The 23,449-nt window shown below is 42.8% G+C and overlaps 1 protein-coding gene across 2 annotated transcripts; it reads right to left on the bottom strand.

Annotated features, from left to right (window-relative positions):
• Positions 1 to 1,672: 1,672 nt before the first annotated feature.
• On the bottom strand, positions 1,673 to 23,035 carry LOC311272640 (ankyrin repeat and IBR domain-containing protein 1-like). Of its 2 annotated transcripts, none has more exons than XM_084379202.1 (21): positions 22,841 to 23,035; positions 19,209 to 19,555; positions 15,524 to 15,695; positions 15,269 to 15,400; positions 14,411 to 14,602; positions 12,787 to 12,904; positions 12,435 to 12,655; positions 10,671 to 10,759; positions 10,445 to 10,589; positions 10,109 to 10,269; positions 9,583 to 9,671; positions 9,192 to 9,322; positions 8,947 to 9,081; positions 8,732 to 8,818; positions 8,549 to 8,615; positions 7,839 to 7,984; positions 7,222 to 7,400; positions 7,007 to 7,058; positions 6,810 to 6,863; positions 6,528 to 6,651; positions 1,673 to 6,209 (listed from the first exon to the last, which is right to left on the bottom strand). In XM_084379202.1, the coding sequence occupies exons 2-21, from the start codon at positions 19,394 to 19,396 to the stop codon at positions 4,708 to 4,710; spliced, it is 3,984 nt and encodes a 1,327-aa protein (XP_084235328.1). In that variant the 5' UTR covers positions 19,397 to 19,555; positions 22,841 to 23,035; the 3' UTR covers positions 1,673 to 4,707. The 2 variants fall into 2 exon arrangements, with proteins under 2 accessions (XP_084235328.1, XP_084235329.1); XM_084379203.1 differs by having other exon boundaries at positions 9,192 to 9,316.
• Positions 23,036 to 23,449: the final 414 nt, after the last annotated feature.

Genomic DNA, 23,449 nt, shown 5'->3' with positions numbered 1-23,449 from the left:
AACAAGCGTTACTAGTGGCAACATCGCCCCCTAGCGACGGAGTAACTGGCTGACAGAGAAGAGCATGTGCAGTGAAGGCTGTCCAGATTAAATCATACTGTAAATAACATTATATACTTTTCTTGTATATACGACAATCTTGTATATACAGTCTATGTTTTCAACTTTCTTCTAATTTTATTTCACTATTATCAAAATGTAAAAGCACAACTCAGAACTGAAGATATCAGTAAAGAAATGGCTGCTAAATTAATACACATAGCAGTTTCATATTGGTGATCAGGTACACAATAGAAAAAATAAATATTAAATGTTTAGGTTGTTCTTGATTTGAAGCAGATAAAAACTATACCATGTATTCAGAAAACATGTAGAAATTACCGATTAAAAACCTGTCAACACTTTTCTGTAGCATGAGCAATTAAAAACAATCAGCAGACATTCTGATTTGTTACTGTAGTTAAAAGGACAGGTGTTACTAATAATATTAATAATGGCTCTGTTGAAATCAAGAGTCCCAACCAGCCATGACACTGTGACGGTGAGCAGCATGCTAAATACTACGACTGAAGAAACTAGGAATTCATCCATTCTTTTATAATTAACACCTTTAGTTTTCAGAGACTAAAGTCACCAGGAGTCACTATTTTGATGACTTGTAACTTTACTTGATAGAAAATAAATGAGTCGAAACTCACTCGGACTTATGACTTGACTTGAGACATGATGGCTAAAATTACTTGTCTGTGTTCTTTATTGTACGAGTTTGAGTTATGTCTGTGGATGGTTATTCAAAATGCAGGCAGAAACAAGAAATCTGCACACATATACAGCTTAAGAGCCTTAATCTGATCATATCTGAGATATTCTGCAAACAACAATTGATTGAGAAGAAATTAAGAAATAAATCGGCTTTAATAAAGTTAGGTTTTTTGTTTGATGGCATTTATTTCACCGAATATCAATCATTTTTAATACAATTTCTTTTCAAACCTTTTGAACAGTTTAGCTACATTGACCAATAAAGTCATTATTAGATTTATATTAATATCTTGTCTTTTCACTTATAGTGACCAGATACTGCAGGTAAGACTTCAGTATCTTGGGGGCCATGGGTGACTTTCCTTGCCCAAGAAAAATTGACTTGAATTGTTTGAGACTTGAACCAAATGACTCGAGTCACATATATGGTGATGTTCCTGCTGCGACATGTCCAAATATCTGCAGCGAAAACACCCTATTTGTTGCACTTCAGATTACGGTACATGTACAGAAGTAATGGAAATGTTTTAAGTGAATCTCTAAAAGAAAAAGAATCTAAAAGGATTTTTAATGTGTACACCTGAAGCATCCTACAACAACAACAGTGCTGCTGCATTAACTACCTGCTGGAGCTTCAGTGTTTCCCAGAACATTATTCAGTAACACTGTGCAGGTGGTGAGATGTGTGGGAAATCCCATCATAGAATTTCCTGAAAGGTAAAAATGAAGAAAACACGTTTGCTGTTGTTGTAGTTCACACTAGCTGCCAGTAGATGGTGCTAAATTGCCATTTAATAGGTAAATCTACTGAGAACCTTCAATACATTTAATAGGTAGTTTTACCACTTGTTGAGATTGCTTTGGAAATCACTGTCAGAGAACACGTATGAAGAATAATCCCATAGCGACACACTTTCAGCTCTTTTTATTGAGAGTAAACTTTGCACTGACACTTTCATTTACAGTTTTGGCCACACATCAAACCTCTCTTATGGACCGACTGGGAATGTATCAAGTATAATCTATGAGAGTGCAATTAAATTTTTTTGAATATCTGAAGTGGTTGTTTGAGGGATTGTTAATATATAAACATTATATATGTGGTACAAAATGGCACAGAACCATAAATCCAATTGTAAATCAAGAAAACAAAAATAATAATAATAATAATAAATAAAAGTCACTCATCAGTCCTCCACATCTCGCCTGATGCCGCTGGATTAGTTTCACGCATTAACAGCATGCTTGTGCAAATTAAAAGACCCCGGACTCGGTGCTTCCATTGTGTTGCAACCTAAAATAAATGTGTGCAGTCGTGTTTAAAAAGCCATTACTCAGGAAACAATGTCTGAGATGTTACGGGCCTCACCAGCTGCCCTCACATCTTTAGAAATGTCTTCGCCAGAACCTACAGACTGTCCTGCACCTTCACAGTTTAATGTTCAATGCGGAGAGGAAAAGGTGTCATTTTAGGCTTTAAAGTCACGATCACTTCAGTGGAGCACTCCAGAACTCAAGCTTTAAACTCAAACTATCAATTAAAAGTAATGCATTTTTGATTGCATATCACATTCTGTATAACTGAATACTTTGTAAAGGGAGAAATTGTAGTAAGGAATTTGATCTTACACAGGATATCTTTGCATTTGTGAATGATTAAAACACTCCATCATCATCATTTCAGGCTCCAAAGCACCAAATCGTATCTCAACACATCAGGCAGTGTTTAAATCTCTTGTAAACATTACAGCAGGGCAATATAGTTTTAAGATAAAGGCTGAATGACAACCCAGGATCAACATTCAAGATCCTTATAAAAACAAAAAAAAACAAAGGCCAAATACATTTGAACAAATTTCAGATAAAGTGGTTGATGGTAATAAATGACAAATCAACTCTTTCAGGAAGCATCAAGCAGGTTTTAGTGGTAAAATGTTGAAAGTGTGGGCACTGCTCCTCTGGAATAATGGTAAAGAAGGATACACCTGGGGTGTAAGGACAAACAATACTAACGTGCATCAGTGTATGGTGATGTGTTAATCTCCTTTATCTTTCATTAGCGACTTGGTTTAGCATGTTTAAAAAGTAATGACACCAATAATAAATACCGACAAAGAAACAAATACGATCGAAAAACAAAAAGGCACACAGACTCAACAACTCTGGTCTCAACTTGAAGAAATTTCATCTCTATAGTAATTCATAAAGGAATTCTAAAAAAGGACAAATTACAGATAAAAAACCCACCACTCTCCCATCTATCAACAGGACACTGTACTAGCCATCAGCAGTGGAATAGATATGATAATACTAATTAAATGTGGTCTGTATTGTCTGATTGATTTGGCTCAGTTCTCACAACAGTTTCCATTTTACAAAGACTCAGTCAGGGTTTTAAGTTTTATTAGCAAACAGATCACTGGATGAATGCAACATGTGTATGCTTTCTAGCAATACAGTAGCAATTGACAACTACAGTCAAATTACAATCATTTGAGTTGTATGAATAAAAGATTTACTGTGGTGTGAAATCTGACTCTAGACTTCTTTATCTATATTTACAGTAACATATATTACATCATAATAATTATAACAATAATAATAATATATATAATAATCATATCATTTGTTTATTTTCGTTTTGGGTTGTTTTAAGTTTTATAAATATAGACAATTATGATATAAATACCCAAATATTTTCTAATGTCATTCTTATTCTATAATATTTAAATTTTCGTACTGACGTCTGCATAAATTGCACGTTTGTTTCATCGTTCCTTTGTGTGCAGTCTTTAGTAAATGACCACTGAATACTTTTTGTTCTAACCAGAATTACTGTTTGACGGGATTATTTGATATGAACCATTTTATTATAAATATGACAATTACAATTCAGTGAAGAAGGTAGTATTGTCACGTTCTGATACCTGATTTGATTCAGATGTGTCCTATGTCAATGTTGAGGCCAAAATTATTAGTACAGCATTCTGTGTTCAGACTTTTGCACATTGAAACTACGTTGTGAAAACTGAGCCACAGCAGTTGTAAATTACAGCAATATGGATGAAAACTCATCTTTGATAAAGATAATTATTTGGAACAAAAAGCACCAATGATGCTGATTTCCTACTGACTCTTAAGGACGCTGCTGTGTAGCCGAGACCGACCTCTGACCTCTCTGTGCAGAGGGACACGATCTCTGCTCTCCAGTATTACAAAACAAAAATCCTCATTTAGTCCAGATAAGCATGATGTACTAGTGTGACGTTTACTGAGCACACACGTGTATCGTCGTTCTTTCCAGCCTACCAAAAGGAAACATCAGTAGTGTGTTGAGCTCTCTAACAAAGCAGGCACAGTGTGCGAGAAGGTCCAAAAATCAGAATTAGGCCCTCTGATTGTACAGTACGCTGAACGAGCTTCAAGGTTACAGTTTTTCTCATATTTGGCTCGGAGAGCTCTGAACAGGCTCTTTGTTGGGTCAGTGTGTCGATAAAATGTGTGTGTGTGTGTGTACGAGGCAAGTGTGGATGTCAGCGTGATCAGCACCAAAAACTCTCACCCTGGACAAACTGAGGAGACAAATACAGGAGGTGGGGAATAAATAAAATAGGAAAACAAAAAACATGTGCAGCATTTTTATGTGTTATGATATCAGTAGCTTTCCATTGATGTACTGTTTTAAACACTCATTTGTTTTAAAGAAGAGTTTGTCTGTTTTTTGAGCAGACAAAAGCACTTAAAAAAAACTGCGTATGACATCATCTTTACTGGACAAAGTCCGCAGGGCTTTACGTCCTCTCTAGATACAGTATAATACACACAGTAAACACTCGACTCCCAAACACCTGCAGGCATCACTGTTATCCACCAGTGCTTCTCTTTAGTTTCCCCAGTCTTTATCTTCATTTCAGCTCGATCAACCTTCTCTCTCTTCGGTCATCGTCACACCAGGTGGACTTGCTCCTCCCACTCCTCAGGTGATTGGTCCTCCTCTAACTGAAGGATGAGGTCTAAGTCTCTTTCTGTGGCCGGGGCAGTGTGTGCGGGACTGTTTCCGTGTTGAGAGTGTGAGCACGGGTGTGTGTGCGCTGCGTCCAGCGACAGGTCATCCACACACCCTGCGTCCACACCCTCCTCGCCAGCCTCTCTGTTTTCCAGGTCCAGAGTGTTGGGCCTCGACGTCTTCGGGCCCTCGGTGCGCAGAGCAGCACCTATACAAGGGCTAGCGGACCCCCGGTCCACCTCTGGCTCGCCCTCCAGGGGCTGCCAGATAGGGGCTGGGGTCAAGTCCCTGGAGGTCTGGCTCTCTGACTCAGTCTCAGTGTGTGTGTCAGGGGAGGAGTCGCTTTCTGTGGTGGGAGGGGAGGGGATGAGGGCCAGGCTCTGGGGGTTGTTCTGCGGGTTGATGTTGTTGTTAAACCAGGCCATGATGTTGTCCAGCAGCTGGGCACTGGCTGTGGGGTCCAGGGCCTCCAGACTCTGAGGGTCGCTGGGGGTAAAAGGGCCCCCAGGAGGGATCACTGGTGAAAGCAGCAGCTCCGGCTCGAGCTCTGGAGACGGGAGGCACAACTGGGCAGGGGGCTGAGGGTCTGATTTGGGTGGGCGTTCGAGAGCGTAGGCGGCAGGACGCTCCTGAGTGTAAGAGCTACTGTGTTCTGGGCAGGGGGTGTAAGAGCTGTCTGGTTTCGGGGTACTGTCGTACGTGGCTGCGTGTTCCCGGTTGTATGAACTAGGATGGCCCGGGTTTTGGGTGCGTTCAAGTGCGCAGGAGGCAGTGTGTTCAGCCTCAGCCAAATAAGCAGCAGAGTGGCAGTAAGTCTGCTCTTTGCTGTCATAGCGAGAATCTGTGATGGTGATATGGTCAAGCATGTATGGAGCGCTCAGTGCATTCTGGTCTTGTCTATGGCTGCAGTCGCTGTAGGCAGGTTCAATGGTGTAGGGAGCGGTAAGTGTGCTGTGGCTGTATGTGTGGTGGGAGCAGAGCTGCTCCTGTGTGTGTGTGTCCAGGTCGTAAGGAGTGGTTATGTTCCCCAGTTTCATAAGGCTATCTCCCAGCTCCAGCAGCTCTGCACTGAGGGAGGGAGGCGGGGGAGGGAGGGGGATGGAGCTGGACGTGGGAGGCTGGGAAGTAGAGTCTGTCCTGTTAGGGGGGCGAGGAGGGTCCAGGAGAGAAGCAGGGAAGGAGGAGCCTCTGGCTCCCGGAGGCCCGTCCGTGTTGAGAGAGTGCAAAGCCACATCATCCAGGTCTCCGGGAGGACCTGGCCTCCTCTCCTGTCCTCTGTCCAGTCCACGCTCCAGCTCCACTCTCCCCTCCAGCCCTCCCTCCAGGCCCCGCTCTCTGCGGGACTCCTGAAGGGACAGTTGGATGGCCAGCAGGATGTTTGGGTCGTCTTCATCCAGCGAGCCCAGCGCTCTCCTGCGGCCTTCACTTCGCTCTGGAGCTTCTGGAACACAAAATGTCGCATTAAAACAAGGACTGATTTGTATGGTTTGACTGTAAATTGATCCCAGTGACCGATGCTTCTGTGTGCTGAGACCAGACCAGATTCATGGAGCAATAACTTTAAATCCCATTTGCTGGTTGTCTGGTGTAGTGACAAATCTAAATTTATTGAAGGAGGCAAAGAATGGAGCTGGATTAGGACCCAGAGTTTGTGCCAATATATTACTATAAAAATCTGTTCTATTGTATATGGTACTCAAGTGAAAAAGGTGCGTGTGCAGTGCAGCTTTATATATTGCACATTAAAACATTTGCAGACCTGTGTTGTCACTCCTCCTGCTGGTCTCTGGCGTGTTGCTGTTGCTGCGAAGGTTGTGCAGACTCAGCATGTCTCCTCTGCGCCGTGGCCTGTGTCTGCGACGGTACTGGATGTCAGCATAATCCTGCGAAGAGCGATTAAAGCTGGGTTATTACCACACAAACTCTAAAAGCTGTGTTGTAAGTCTATCTTGTGTTGAGCAGCTTCAAAATCTCAGGCACAGAAAACAGAATTGAGCTCATGCATACGCACAAAAAAATGCCAGGAACTATGGTGCATTACCTGTGACTGTCTCTCTCGATCACCTGCTCCCAGTACAGAGTGACGACTCCCCATCTTAACACACAAGCAAACGCAGTCAGATGCAGTCATGCCATTTAGATGACTAAGGTCACTAAGCGCAGGTTTAGGGAATAGCATTAGCTGGGCATGAACCAAAACGTTAGTGTTACAGTGTTACAGGAGGTGTTTCTGTTTACCTCAGGGGAGGCAAAGCCGAGGTACTCCCAGTCCCATGATCCTCCAGGGTAACTGAAACAAACAAGAATGTTTGCGAACAGTGATACACATGAAGCAGATAACTCCACTTCAGCATTCAGTTTGTAATCAGATGTTTCTACTTCTTCTTCATCCCTGCCAGTAGAGAGATGAAGAAGCAAAGAAAACTATGTACAGATAGTGTGTTTGTCCATACTTTCTGCGGGGAGGCTCAGGAGAATCGTTGGGCGCGACGCCACGGGCCACTGATGCCAAGAATTCTTGCCTCTTCTGCTGCACCAGACGGGCGGCGCTGATTATCTTGTGGCAGGGCGTCCTCAGGTACGGCCGATTGACCTTCTGGGCCAGATCCTCCACAACCATCTCCAGGTCCGTCTGGAAAGAAACACAAGACAACACATCTGCTTAGAGACAGGAACGTGTAATCTAAAAAAGGGATTTACAACTCATTAACTCCTACTACTACAGATAAGACATGATCTGAATATATTCTGAGTATTCTTTATCCAACAGGAGACCAATTTTAAGCCTGTTCAAGTGGCAAAAGAGAGACAAAGTGGTTCCAATACACGTCACTTCAAAAACTACATATCTGTATGAATATTGATAGTCCTCAGAGGATGAGCTGCCATCTAGCATCACCATCAAACCAAACCCAAATGAACAGATTACCAGAAGAATTTACTAACTGTGCTTTGTTCTAACCAGTTTAGCCCTGTGTGGTCGTCTTCAGGGACCACTGGAGGGGGTTTGAAGTTGTTGGTCTTGTTCTTGCAGAGGACAGACAAAAGTCACATAAATGTTTTGAACTACCTGCATGAGCTCAAATATCTCTTTCTGGGTGCTGCCTTGCTGCAGGAAGAAGCCGTACGGGTAAGAGCACTTCAGGACGCGTCGCGTCTTCAGCAGCTCACACACACCGTCCTCGATGAACCGCGTGTCTGGAGGAGTGCCTTCACCTGGGGTGCACACACACACACACACACACACACACACAAAGGCAGCTGAGCAAAGAATGGTAATATTTTTATTTTAATGAAAATCTCAAACTCTTGTTTTGTTTAGAATAATAAGACACTAGTGCAGTCTACCCTCTCACTTTTTTCTAGCTAGTTAGAAAAAAATGCTCCTCATATCAGCTGGAAGGAACATACTTAAGCTGCTGACAAACCCAAATTCATTCTTTTAGTTTTTAAAATTGTATTTTTTCAAGGAAACATTCAAATATGGCAAATACAGAACAAACAAATGATTGGTCACCCATGTATTCATGCAGATGTTATCCGGGAGATTAAGCCAAAAGTTATTCCCTCCTTCCCTTGAACAGTGGTCACAATATCTATCAGTCTGTTGGAGGTTTGGTCTGTAACCATTATTGCATTACAGCTAATGATATCTTTAGTGGATTTTTGTCTTGCACCAATAAATGACTGCCCAGATATATTGTAGAATAAGAGCACACAATTCAGTTCTGCTGCAGATCTTCACACCAACAGGCAGAGCTCAGTATGAGAGAGACTTACGACAGATGAAGGCTCTGCTCAGCTGCTCCATCTTCTCTTTTGCTGTCTTCAGCAGTTTCTGCTCCAACTAACAGACGAGAAGAGAAAATACACATGATCACGCATGTCTCAAGATGCATTTTAGCAATCAAGGCCAGCTTTTCACTACCATAAAAGTGCGTTGAGGTGTCGAGGAAGTCTCACCTTATAGCTGTGTTCATGGTTCTTAAAACGAGTATAATAGTGCATGAAGCGGTCCAGCTCCTGAAAACTTTTGTGCTTCTTTTCTGCCTGTAAACAAAATTCAACTCATTCAGATGGATTTTGTCTGAAGACATTTTGTGTGAATGTTTATATCAGCGAGAGCTTGTGTGTGATTAACTGAGTGTGTATTCTGTATATTTGGAGGGTGTTTATACCTCAACAGTCATCTCCTTGGACTGCTCCTCTAGCTGTTGGATGACCTCATAGCGAGTGCAGCGATAGTAGCCTCCTGTTGATGAGCTGTGCTTCTTCCACTCCTCCAGACAGATCCAGCAGAAGTCATACTTACACTACAGAGAGAGAGAGAGAGCAGTGTCCATAGTGAAATAAAAATGAACAATTAATAATGACCAGAAGCCATTATCAGATAATGACACACAGCTGACAGAGAGATTAATACCTTGGCACACTGCATATGGTTGCAGCCCTCATTCTTCTGAATGGGCGACTTGCAGTTGGCACATGGTTTGGAGTTGGTCAGCAGCCACAGGCAGTTAGCAGCATCCTCATAGGCCTCACTCACACCTGCCACTTTGGAAAACACACAAACACACTCACATGAGCAACATGTCAATTGTCCAACACCTGCCCTGCAGACACACCCCTCCAGCACACACATTCAGCAGATATCAGTGTCCTGAACACCTGCCACTAGGTTATAAAAATAAATTAGACACATCCTGGTAGGCCGTCATGACAGCTGCAGTTATCTGGCTCACTGTGGTGCCAGCTCACTAAAATGATCCCCAGTAACACTTTAAAAAAACCTGGAAACAGCACAGGAGACTTACACTCCTCAGGTTTCATCTCCGTGACTTTCTGGAGCCAGTTCCTCCACATCTGACAGTCGCAGGGCTCATGGGCCTCGCCAAGGCACTCCCTGCAGACAGGGAGGGTGATAAACAGAGAATCAGAGACAATTAGGTGGATTACAAGACAATGAGACTAAAACAGCATGACAACCTGTGACTCAAGGAAATTAGTATTTTATTGGCGTGGCAAAGACTACACATCTCATCGCTTTAGTGCTGTAATTAAGAAAACTGGCATTTAAAGGCTATTTTTCAACAACATTGGTTAAAGCCCTGAGTGAACAATAATGTTGGCTTCTTCTTCCAGCTGCTGGAAGGGAAATTGTTTGGTTTTAAGCACAACACTGGAGAGTACAAGTTAGATTTGTGTCTGAGAAACCTTAGCCTGGGTTTGCTTAATGCTGCCTGCAAAAATGTCAATAAAAAATTAGTTAAATTTGTATTCGTACTGTGAGAATTGCATCAATTGTATGTGTGCACAGAGCAAATAAATCATGACGTGTACCAGCAGAAGAGGTGACCCTTGCCACAATCGACAGCGGGGGAGGGCAGCAGGGGGAAATTCTGAGGGTCACTGTCCCCGGGGCCTGGTCGGGTGAGCCGCACCGCTCGCTCACACCGTGCTGCGGGACACCAGCGGATAGCAGGATTGTTCTCAACAAACGCCTGCAATAGGGAAGGAGAGGACACAGATAATAATAATAATAACAATAATAATAATAATAATAGGATATAGAGGTGAAGGAGGAACATAAGAGTAGAAGTGATTGGGAAATGCAGCAAAAAAGAACAAACAAACAAAAAAAGGAAGAACATTGTGTGTGTGTGTGTTTTTTTCTACCTTGATGTCAAACTGCAGATATCGCTGATCCATCTCTCTGGAAACCACGCTCTCAATCACGTGCACAGGCACCAACTGGTAGCACTCATAGGCCGGGCAGAAGATATTGTGTGCGTCACCTTCCTGAATCTTTACATTGAGGAACCTGAGAGACAAGCGAACGTGACTGTTCAAACACACTGAGGTATGCAGGAACATCTACACACATAGAAAGAGAGGTGCCTACCCTTCCCAGCACGCTCTGCAGAACTCGTGTCCACAGGACATGTCCACTGGATCCTCAAACACTGAGATAGAGCAGAGACAGATCCCACACTGCAGGGGGACAGAAGACACAAATTACTTTAATTTCCATTAACTTGAGATTGAAGTCTTCCTGCTCTCATGTTTATTTGTGTCACAGATAACTGGATACAATTTTGATGCAAAATTTCCAGTTAAATGATTGTATCAGATGTTATCACCATCATGTTGTGATACTATGGTCTGAACAGTGCAAATCCTAGCTGAGGTTTAACTTGTAGGCTGTCAGGCACACCCAGTACTGGATGTGTTATTATACCTGCTTCAACAGCCACAGAAGACAAGAGGCTGATGCTTATGTGCAACCATACAGAGCAGAAAGATGAATCATTGCTTGAAAGTCTAAGACTAAGACTAAGTCATCCATGTACACCTGACTCCCATTTTAAAAACAGGGGATATGTAAAAGGTTTTAAAGTTGGATGGATTGAAAACTTTGCTGTACAGCTGTACAGAACAGTACAAACGTTCAAAGCTTAATTTGTAATGTTGACACTGGAAATCTAAATCAACATTCGAGTGCGGCGCAACTTTCATTTGCCTGTCTATTTATACAGTTTAAACCTGATATTTCTGCTAAGTTGCAGACAAAGATTAGGCTACAGTAATATTATTAGTATTATACTGTTTGAAGATTTAGATTTCAGAAGTGGCTGTGAAGGATTGTTACTAGCTAGGGATGTTTATAATAAATCATTAATCGATTAATAATTCAATGGAATAAAAATGTATTAACCTACAATTGGAGACAAGCACAAATACATCAAAAAGTATCTTTTTACAAATCACAAATAATTTCTTATCAAAATAAAATGCCGGTATGAAAAACTATACAAAATGCTATTTTTTACATTTTAGCCATTTAGTAGTGTCAACATCAGTTGGAGTTTGTTGGGCACATTTTTTGTTTTTTTGTTTTTTCAGTTTTCTAATAACATGTCAACATATTTAATATATTATTAATGATTAACTGACAATCGTTTGCTAAGGCAGCAACAATCAATCAAAGAAATTACTTAAAATTTGCATCCCTATTTTCAAATTGTGTGATCCAACGTTTTCCAGTAACTCCAGAGTGAAGTTTGTAAAGTCCAAAAGTCTAAATTTAGTGACAAACACAATATGTTTTTTTTATCTAACAAAATATTTAGCGTGTGCCTTTCAAAATCAACATTTTCACTGTGGTCAGTTTTCTCTCCCACCTTCCAAACACAAATGGAGGCACACATCTATATGAACAGAGCCATCTAGCAGCAATCCAACGGCACCATTTATTACATTTATATGACCATAATATCAAAAAAATCTATTTCCACTCCAACATTATAATAGCAAATTACTAAAGTCGTTACAAAAGGGATCATATTATATTATCTAAATTCACTTGGATCTCAGCGCTCCATTTAATCTGATGAATCACTTCAGTCAAATTGAGGATTTTGTCTGAGCATTATTCAAAAACACTCAATAAAAGCTTAGAATGTAAAAAATGACATTTAGTGCAGTCCTACTGTACTGTTCAGTACATACGACTCCCAAGAGAAGTATCTCTGTGATTTTTAGTAATCCTGTCCTAATCCCTCAATAATACACTCAGTAATTTCATTCACAAATGTAGCCTTCACAAAATCAAAGATGTGATGCATCTCAAGAGTTAATAAACTAAAAACCCAATTTAATTACTCACCGTAGACATGCCCTCCTCTCCAGGTGTGAGGCAGCTGTCGGTCGGGGAGGTGAGGGTGAGTGTGAGGGGTGAGCGCGGGGTCCTGGGGGTGCGAGGTGAGGGCAGGGTGTCCCAGGCGTTGTATCCGCTGGGTGGTGGGGTGGGCATGGCCACACCGGAGCGCTGGCAGCAGCCCTCAGCATCCGACATCCAGGCTTCCAGAAGCTTTTCTCTGTCCCAGTCTGAGAGAGGTTACACACACAGCTTTAGAGGGAATATCTATGTAATTTCCTCTGAATATCAGAATGACAGTGCTGTGAGGGTTTGTGAAGGTCTGATGAATGTCAGCTTTCTCTAAAAGACAAACACACACCATGTGCTCGGAGCAGGGCCTCAGCAGTGAAGAGGGGGGCTTGCAGCATGTCGGCCGTCTCGACGATCAGCATGTCCTTCAGCCTGCGCAGGTCCTGAAGCTTCAATCCCTCGTAAGGCTGAAAGGACAGAGCAGGAGCCATGTTATAAAGATACAAAGAGAAATAAAGGAAGAGGAGGGAGAAATTAAAAAGACAGACAGGAAGTGATGGGGAGAATGGGTAGGAGAGTGCTAGTGATGTTCAGACAGAAACTTTGGAGTGTGAAGAAAGTTTTTTAACAAAATCAAGAAAAGTCTGAGATTGAGATATGTTTCAGGAAGTGAAAAAGATAAGTGTGAGGAAAAAATGAAAAGGACAGGGAAGTGGGGCAGCGGGGTTGGTGGGAAAAAGAGATTATGTATTAGCATAGATTTGGCTGCGGGAAGGAAGATCAAACTGCTATCAGTTGGCAGCAGCTGCTGCTAGAAGGCTGTGCCGGTGCCCTCTGTTTAACTGGGACCCTGAGAAACATGAGGCGAGGTGTGTGCAAGTGAACACTTATATTACCAAACTTGTAAAAGCTGGTGTAAGCTGTGACCTATGAGGAGAGAACTTTGTCAGTAAAAGAAGACATTTTGGTGAAATTTGAAAGAGAGTGCTATGAATTATGTTATAGTCACTGTGGAGCTGTTCAATGCTAAGATGCATACAGAGCACTAAAAAGCTTGGACCAGCTGCCACTCAGGTTAATGTACTGGTCGACATTTTTTTGGCTGGACTCAGCAAAAGTAAATTCCATGTTGGATGAAGATGAATGATTAAGATAATGCAAAACATTTTCAAAATATTGATCGCACAGTCAGTCTCCGATTTGTTTTAATGTACATAGATTTGCAACAAAGTCCTCAGTCTGTACATGTCAGTCTGTACATGCTACATTAAATGTAGGCTTTACACAGAGATGGTGTTTCTGTGTTGCCGGTGGTGACTTAAGGACCACCTGTACCTGTACAGTGAACAAACTGATGTCTTCGGCTGAGTATAACCCTAGAAGAGCAGCAGCTGGCCATTCAGGAGGGACTGAAGAGAGTGGTGTGTTTACTGAGGAAACTATAGGTCACAATCCCCAGTATTAGCACTGCCACTAAGCACTGGAGGAGAAGCCGGAAAATGCGATTCTAACGAGTGAACCAATCACAGTCGTTGCAGACTGCATCACTGCAGGGTACGTTTACATTTCTGGGGAGGTGTACGTCAGCATACGGCATAGGGTAAGTAGTAGATTCAATGCAGAAGCTTTGAAGACTTTATAGACTTAATTAATTGATTAATTGTGAAAATAAGCATCAGATTAATCGATAATGAAAATAATCGTTAGTTGCCACTCTAGTGAACATTAACACTAACATGGCCACAAAAAAACGATAACAAGATTAAATCCTTGGTGTAAAGAGAGTAAAGCTGTGAGAGTCCGCGTGATGTTTCCCATTGATGTAAGGAAATTCTCTGTGATGTAAATTTATTGAATTTCCAAAACTGACTTACTAAAATTTGTGACCTTGCAGCATTAAAGCATTAAAAACAACACAATCTATTTAAAATGAGCCAGCAGGAAACTCCCAGCTCTCGTAACTGTGGTCTCACCTCCTTGTATTGCAGCAGGTTGGTTTCACCATGTGCGTCTGTGTTTGACTGCTGAGCTGAAGAGGAGGAGAAAACCATCTGTGACTCCAGGCTGAGGGCCAGCTCGGTGTGGTGATGCCGCTCGGCATGGTCACATGGCGTCAACTTGTCCTCATCCTCCACAAAAAGGTCTGCCTCGCTCTGGATTAACAGCTACGAGGGAGGGAGAGAAGAGAGAACAAAAGGAATGGGAGGAAAAGAAGTGGATAATGGAGATGAAGAAGAAATTGAAGGGACTCGCAACAAAGGAGAACAAAGGAAGCGAGAGGCGACAGCAAGTAAAGCAGACAAAGAGAAAACAGGATAGAGAAAATAAAGATGTGATGGTAGAAAACAGAAAAATATAAAAAAGGGAAGTGGCCAGTAAGATAAAGGCAGAGGGAGGAAAAAAAAGAAAAACAACAGGGTGAGAAAAGGTTCAAAGGGAAATGGAGCAAATGCAGTTTATAAAAGAGGTGAATAAATGTGGAAAGAGAAATGTGTTCAAACTTCATATCTTTAAAGAATAATATCTGGGTTATTTTTCCCCGGGCATCCTATCAGAGTTGAGCTTAATTTTCTTTCATTTCAGGAAGTTCTGCCTAATTCAAACGCTGTAAAACTCTTGAAAAACAAGAAGGAAGCACTACTTGGAACTGACAGTAATGAAACACAAAGCAGATGCTCCTGACTGCAGGGACTGGCACAGTACTGTCAGACACATTTTACTGGCTATAAAATCTTTGTCAGGTCCAATCACATAGAGTACAGACAGATCTGCCATACAGAAAATAAAGCTCATTCTCCAGCGAGTTCAGCGGGCCACACAGTTTCTCTCACCTCCACACAGCTCTTCATACCCGCAGAGGCAGCATAGTGCAGACAGGTGCTGTGGTGATTGTCGGTGGCGTTGACATTGGCCTTCTCGTACTGGCCTCCCTCCAGCCTGGCTCCGGTCCAGCTCAGGATCATCTGGCAGCAGAGGAAACCCACAAATATGCACATGACATTATTTGTATGTTGTCGACAGCGATGACTCTACACAATCACACCAATATTTGTACACTGAACTATACTTTGTCAGTGTGTTTGTACCTGCAGGCAGTCAGCACGACGCTGCTCGTCCCTCTGGGGTCGGGCCAGTCGCGGTGACAGTGCTCCCTCTGAAAGCAGCAGGATCTGTGGGCCTTGGCACAGCACGTGGAGGCACGTCTCATTGTGCACATTACGCTTGTTGGGGTTCCCCTCTTTACTGAACAGGAAGGACCTATGTGAGGCAGTCAATAAAAGAAGGGGAGGTGATCAGAATTGTGGAAGGAGAGGAAAGAATCGACTGAAACAGGAACACAAAGCCGATGTGGAGGAAGGGGCAGACGGAGAGATGAGTGGAGATGGCATGAGGATAATGTATATGTTAGGTAGATGGACTGTAAGAACAGTGTTGGTAGGTAAGAGGAGCAGCAGAGAGATGGAGGAGATGTAAAGATTTCAGAATATCGATTATTTCTGTTTAACGTCTCTGAGATAATGGACATGCTGGCTGGCGGGCGAGCGCACACACACACACATACACACACAGACACACAGTGATGGATGTGCCAGTTGCACTCGGAGCCCGGCTGCGATTGCAGTTCTGTTTAGTAAATAGTTTTTCTCTGCTCTTTGTCTGTCTAAACCTCCATTTACTGATTAGCTTTCCACTCCTTCATTTGGCACCACCTGTTTCTTTCTTCTCTCATTTTCAAAACTAGAGAAACCCGTTTCCTTTAAATCAGTGGTATAACATGAATACCATTGAATTTAAAGGTGTCTTCACACTGTCACAGATTCAATTTAAAAAAGAAAATAATCACTGGATTCACTTTACTGTACAAAAAATGTTGCAAACCCTCTCCTTCTCTGCTTTGGAAGACAAATTTAGACATTACCAGCAGCAGCATCCGCTATTGAATTAGTGTTTGAATGTTTCCTTCTTTCTTCCACTGCTGCCCTGCTCTTCCACTTTTGACCTTCTTATCCTGTCAGCCACAAGCCCCTGCAGCCTCCCCCTAATGACAGTGCACTGCCAATTCACCCACACAGCAATAATCACTAATTATTCCCCTCTCAACTAAAACCCAATGCCCCCCACCACCACTACCTCTACACACACACAAAGCCCCATGTTCAGGATGGATGGCCCTAATCTCAGTCTACTAGAACCAACAGGCTTGAGGGAAGTCACGTTTTGGTGCACTTGTCGAGCAACAAAGATGTTCAGACTGTACAGTGAGTAGGAAATCTCAGGGAGAGTTAAAATGGTGCAATTCATACTGAAATTAGGAATTAGTTTGCAGTGGATGACCAGATGTCACACAAAAATGAAGAGGGAAGTTGGTGGGAAGTTGCTGCTGTTTTGGCCTTCTTCAAAACAGGAAATCAATTGTTCACAGTAAACAACCAAGTCACATTTGTTATTTACATATTTCCAAGACTGTGTTGTGAAGGAAGGGGTCACACTTCCTGAACTACACCCATTTTTCCAGTAATAGGTCTACGTGAGATCGCACATATCGAGGGATTACAAGCCAATCCGACCCACGGAGACAACCAGAAGAGAGCAGATAAACATTGAGCAGATACATGTTAAAAATAATCTAAAAAATCCACCAGCCCACGCTTGTCCTCTCCAAGTCTTTATTTTGTCTGAGATTTCTCTGCCGTCTATCTGCCTGCCCCTGTCCAATCGAGCTGCTGGAACAAAGGAGCATTTCCTCTGATACTTATCAGGAGCAGAGCACTGCGTTCAGCACGCCTCTCTGGCCCATTATAGGTTAGTAGGAACTGAAGGGACGCAAATAGCACACCATGATTCACTGTGTTACATTCACAGACTCGGACACTTTAAGCAGTTGTGTAGTCACAGTTTCACCCGCCTCAAAATGCACACACGCACGTGTGCACACATGCAGATGCACAGATAATTGACTGGCCTTTTCAAACAGCTTCCTCTGACCCCCTCACCCCCCTAATCATGGAAAGAAAGGGCAAGAGGGAGGAAGAGTACAAGGAGGAGGAGGAGGTGGCAGTAAAGACGGCTATTGAGTCACTGAATCAGCTGACTCGGTCATGGCCAGCACCCCGATTATCCCTGCTGGGGGTAAAAAGGCACACTGGTGTCTTGCTCGACGTATGTTTTTCAATTTGACCCCTTTCTTTTCGGTCGTGTCAGACTCAGTGACTCCCCGTCTCTTAAGACATTATCTGAGGGAGGGTGTGTGTGTACACCTGTTTCAAGCTTGCAAGGAAACTCCTTAAAGCACAACAACCTTGCCATAAATTCAACACTCTTTAGGGCGCACTGCAGCGATGTAGTATTTTACATTCACTATAGTCAACACACAGCAGTCCCTAGCAGAGCAAGCTCCAATGCAACTAGTGTTTATAGTTAGGGCTTATTTAAACTCAACATTAGATACATGTACAGATAAGGTTGGAGCCTGTCTGTCCGTACTCTGTGTTCATTTCGTCCATATTTCTGCTTACGGATGTGGACCAATAGAGCAGTACCTCAAGTACTGGCCCTCAGTCATGAGGGCCAGTGCAGCAGTTTAGCCAATTGTTCAAGCGAGACACGACCACAGGACAAGAGGAAGAAGTTTTAAACATCTGTATGATGTTACTTCACCCGGGCACAGACACAAACAGTTACTCCAGAACAGCTGGGAGGAGATTGGACAGTGGCGAAGGAAAACGGAGGTCCGTACGAGACAGATTTGACTCCGAGCGGCACTCTCTAGTGGTTGTATTGCAACATCCACGTCAACGTAAAGGACACAAGGAAGTATCTAGCCTCCTAAATAGGCGTTCAGAGTCTATGTAACAAGTTTGTCACGCATACTTTTTTATATAAATTTGAAGCCCAGTTTGAGATGATCCTGATGAAATCATTAGAGGTGGTTTATCGAAGTTATACAGCTTCCTCCAGAACTACAGAAGACCATCATAAAGCTGTTTACACAGTGAGTAATACTCCTCATGATGAGTACACTGTATTTCATGAGTAAAATTAGTCAAGTGCCCCTTTAATATTTGTTTTTTGTTGAGACTTTCATAGTTTCTCAAGTAATTGGTCCTTTCTGATGTTATAGTTTGCAATTTTTTAATCAGTGTTGGTATCGTTCTCATCGCATCCTATTGTCAACGTTCCACACAGCTATTGCACTTAATGTGTGACTGGGTCAACGTGACATTTGACACCTTTTACCTTATAACACCCTTTTTATGCGACTGGCGTCTTTGGACTACAATAAATCTTGCCTTGAAAAACAAAATATCAAAAACGGTGACTCTGAGACATCTATTGAAGCTGACAGACTGCTGATTGTTATTCAATTTAAAGTGACTCACTGGCAAAGCTGCATTTGTAACTGTATTGGACAACTGCTTAACGACATTACAATCAGCCGCAAAAATTAACGTAGAATTCAATCAACACCTCTTTCATTCTTAACAAAATCCAAGTAGAGCACATACCTCCGCCATGTCTCAACAGTCCCCTTTCACACTCTCTCATAGATACCAGCAACCTAAATACACCTGATTTTTTTTCATGAGTGAGAAAACATTTGTGGATCAGCACCTAAAGTTAATGGGGCCTATTCTGGACTGACACCGATCCTCCATCCGAGTTTTGTGGAAATCGGTTCTGTAATTGTTAGTTTATCCTGCAGACAAACCAACCAAACGACAACAGACAGACCACGTAGAAACATAAAGGTTTTTTTGTTTCCTTTGTTACCTGAGCAGACGTGTCATGGCGTGGCGGCAGACGTAGTGCAGGGGCGTGTTGTGCTGGTACTGGTCTCCGTATGATGCGTTGGGGTCCAGGCCATCCCTGAATTGAGGGTTCCCCTCATACAGCTGCCAGGCCAGGGCCTCGTCGCCACCCACCAGGGCCTTGCGGAACTTGGTGGCTGTGTTACCCATGGTGTCAAGCTCACTAAGGGCCGCCTAAAGGGAGCTGCGGCAGATGCCCGTCTGCCTGCTGGCCTGTGCCTTCCTCCTCCTCCTCCTCCTCCTCCTCCTCTTCCTCCCCCGTTCACAACAGGTCACCACTCAGAGCAACATGGTTCAGTGTTTCCTGCCCTGTAAGTAAAAGAGAGAGAGGGGAAGATTGATTAGAGGAAAGGGATGGTGGAAAGAGGGACATGAGGAGGAAAGAATTAAAATGAGTGGGGGAAAAGGTTGGTGAAGGTAGGAAAAAAGGAGTCCAATGTCAGAAAGTGAAGAAGTAGAAAGACAGATGGAAAGGGAGAGAGCAGCTCAATCAATCACTCCATCCATCGATCAGCTGATGTGCTGCAGGGAGGATGTTATCTTACCGGAAATAGACAAGGAAAATGGAGGGACAGAAGAAAGAAGCTAGAAAGACAAAGAGATAATTATAAAGAGGGCAGACAAGAGGGGGAAGGTTAATGACATCCAAGCCATCGATTTGCTTGCCAGCTGATGAAAAGCAAGGTCAATATTACCACAATTGGCCACTCCGAGTCCCGTTATTTTAGGCTGTTTACATACTGCCACTGGAGATATTAGAGTCTGATTGTGTGTTAAATCATGCAGCACTAATATACTGGGCCAAACCCAGTCCTACTTTGCCTCTCAGGCACTAAATCAAAGAATCACAAGAATCACAGCTATGGCCACTACAGCTGGGTTTACTCTACCAAGTAACAGCTTCTAAACCTCCTGTAGAGTCACGAGAAGTTATCGTAATCTTTTCATTATCTCCCAGTCACATTCAAATGTACTTCATTGGTAAGACAAGCATTTTCAATATCAGAAAAAATAATACAGCATGCATAACGAGTAATAACAGCGTGGTGACAAGGACCACACTCTTTCTCGTCACATATTGGACATAATCACTATCTTTATCAGTGTGTTCTTCTTCATTTCCTTCCTCGTCTTCCCATCTCTTCCTTTCTTTCTCTGACACACACACTTTTTCCTGTCTGACTTTTAACACACACATACATACACACACACACACACCATTACATCCTATAATGAGTGGAGTCTGTATGAGTGCATGTGTGTGTGTGTTGGGCCGTTGAGGGTATCATTACAGTCTTCATTCTATGGCCATCTGTCTGGCCCCTCACAAAGAGCCTCTTTTAGCCCAGCTACAGTTGGCCGCTGGCTGGCCGGGCTCTGGAACATTTGAATAACGTGGCTGGCTGCCTCCCCTCTTCTGCCTCCCATTTCTATGCAGTGACAGACAGGGACGCAGTCAGGGAAAACACACACTGACAGACGGAGACATACAGGCCGCACAGAAGCTGCTGCCACTGGCGAATAATAGCCAGCATCTTGTAAGTTCTGCTATGCATTCAGAAGCCCGGCCCTTGCGTTTCTGTGCCTGTGTATATCTAGAGGGGCGGTGGTGGTGATGGTGATGGGGGTGGTGGGGGTAACTATAGTTAATAGGTCAGTCTGTCTGCTTGGCTCCGTTTTGTGCACACTGGTTTACTTCCAGTTCACTTCACTCCTCTGTGTATCTCTGCCAGTGTCTCTCTGTCTCTCATACTAAATAAGGACAGGAAGTCAGGACATGGAGGAACTTTGGAATTCCAGAGTTCGCAAGTCCTGCTATTTGCACTTGGCAGTGACAGTGCAATTATGTACTATTACGAAAGCTCTCCGAGCATACACGTCATGCACTGGTCGGGTGGAGTGAGGTCGAGGAAGTGATGACCAGACACTCGACTAGCCTTAAATTCAGCCAGAAAAAAAAGCATGTTCATGAATTACGTTTGAAGCTGAGCAATTTTAAGTCACACTCCAACCTACACAGTACAGGCCTCTACCACATATGGTATTCCTCATTTAAGGAAATGTGATAATCGTGACTTAATGACTCATGAGCTCAAGAATCCCAAACAGATGAATGTTGTCTGGTGATCCTCGCTGACAGGAACTCAAGTCATGACACTTTTGGTTTCTGGGAAACTCAGCCAGAAATAAACCCATTTAAACAGAAACAAACATCACAATGTTTAACACGCAATATCGCAAATTATAATGATATTTTGGATGTAACTGTTTCTGTATCCTTTCATATGCACAATGGGGTTAGAGCTTAAAATGGTTAGTCAATAGGTAAATGGACAGAAAACTTTTCTTGTCCGCAGATTTCCTTTTTTAAATTAAATGATTAATTCCTTAATCATGAATATAGACTTGGCCAGATTAAGGCTGTAATTGTTTTCATTGTGAAGACATTTAACAATCATTCTCTAAAATAATTGCTTCATTGTTTGGTCAATGAAATGTCAGAACCACCACAGCCATAAAATGTCACAACCACCAATGATAATGTCTTGAAAACCCAAAGATATACAGTTTACAGTGATATTAAACAAAGAAAAACAGCCAAAACGCACCTTTGAGAGGATGTGAACTTTGTGAACGCTTGATAAATCATTTTAAACAATATAGATGATTACAACAGATGCTTTTCAGCTGATAGATTAACAGACTAACCCATAAGTAGCAGCCCTACCATGGGAGCTGTCATAGCAAGGTATAAATATCATATTGATTTGCATCTCAGCTCTATGATGAGTTTTAACAGTCCTGCTGTGATCAGCTACAGCTATGATTGATCATAAACTAGAACAAACAAGAACATAGCATTTTAATCCTACCTGGCAGCACCTACAGAGTCAAATGTACTCTTCACCAACACTGTTACGTGTGTTTAAAAGGGATAACAATCACCCTCTGCGGTGACATTACAGGCATCAAAACTTGCTGTCAGTTTATACATCAACTCAAACACGTGATTCAAAGTACAGGTGGGTCGTGCTGCTGTGTAAACTAACAAATCAGGTTTTCAAACAAAGACATAAAAACTTATGCGAGGGAGCCAAAGTCAGGTACGAGCTGTATAATGAGATAAAGCGCAAGTTACTTCAATAGCACTTCGCCATTTACCAAAATTAGCTAGGTCACCGTGTATCAGCTAAATAATCAGGTCAGACCTCGTGTGGTTACCCCTGAAGAAGTGTGTCAGCATGAAATGGAGCACAAAACAAACAGCAGCCGACTTCTCTCTGCATGTTTCTGTCCATGCGGCCCCTCGGTTAAAGCTCCTTTGTTCAACACACTGACAGTCTGTGTGAATCACTAACCCAACTAGAAAGCGAGTGTTAGGTGAAGCTTGCCCGAAATGCTGCCGACAAAAAAAGCTTTACCTTGGGTGTTTCCCACGGCTGCCTGTGGAAAACGTTAACACCCAAAGCAGCCTACCTTCTCGCCGCTACCGAAGCTAGCAAACCGTCTCTCAGGTTTACGTTAGCGCGTTATGTTAGCCTCAACTACCTACCCTACAGCAGGACAACATCCAATCTCCGCCGTTTTACTCACACAGTCGTTTCACTTAGTCACCAGTCGCACACTCGGGAACCTTCGTAAATCGAGGGCCATTATCTTATCACTGTCATTCGCATCCCCGGCTGCTTTTCCGCTGAACCATCCTCTCTGCCACCGGACCCGGCGGGGCGATGATGATGCTGCTGGGAGCGGAGGGGCGAGACTGACTGGATGGATCGCTTCAGTATGTTGTTGTGGCCGACAAAGAGAAAAGCCTACTGCGCATGCTCGGCACCAACTGTCACACGGAGAGCTCTCACCTGATTGGTCGGTTGTGTGGGTTCTCTGGGTGGTTTTGTTTGGTTTACTGTGGTCTTTTTCTATTTTACCAGATATAACTGTAGAGATTTATTATCGATATATATGAACATGAGCTTAATAGTTTGTGAACTTACAGAACATATATTCATTTTCTGTTCATGACTGATAAACCTGTAACTTCAGTGAAGAGTTGGCAGAACTGAAACATAATATACTATGATACAGTGTGACAGCTACTTCAGGTGAAAACATAAGTGGAAAACTGTATGTTAAAGGTTTGATTTGTAAATGTTTGTGCTTGTATTTGGGTTATCTGCTGGTGGAAGAGCATTCAGATCCTGT

The sequence above is a fragment of the Pagrus pagrus genome (assembly GCF_965226575.1).
Source record: "Pagrus pagrus genome assembly, chromosome: 17".
Classification (NCBI taxonomy): Eukaryota; Metazoa; Chordata; class Actinopteri; order Spariformes; family Sparidae; genus Pagrus; species Pagrus pagrus.
The sequence above is the reverse complement of the archived record's forward strand: the minus strand, read 5'-3'. Positions and strand labels throughout refer to the sequence as shown.

Bases quoted from the DNA above. Each gene is read 5' to 3' on its own strand.
- LOC311272640 (XM_084379202.1), bottom strand. From the start codon at position 19,396: ATGGGTAACACAGCCACCAAGTTCCGCAAGGCCCTGGTGGGTGGCGAC. The intron at 12,656-12,786 runs GTGTGTGTTTGT...AACCTCTCTCAG, and splicing joins GGCCCTGCTCCGAGCACATG to ACTGGGACAGAGAAAAGCTT. The intron at 9,672-10,108 runs GTACACGTCATG...CCCTGTCTGCAG, and splicing joins AAGGGTCACCTCTTCTGCTG to GGAGTGCCTTGGCGAGGCCC.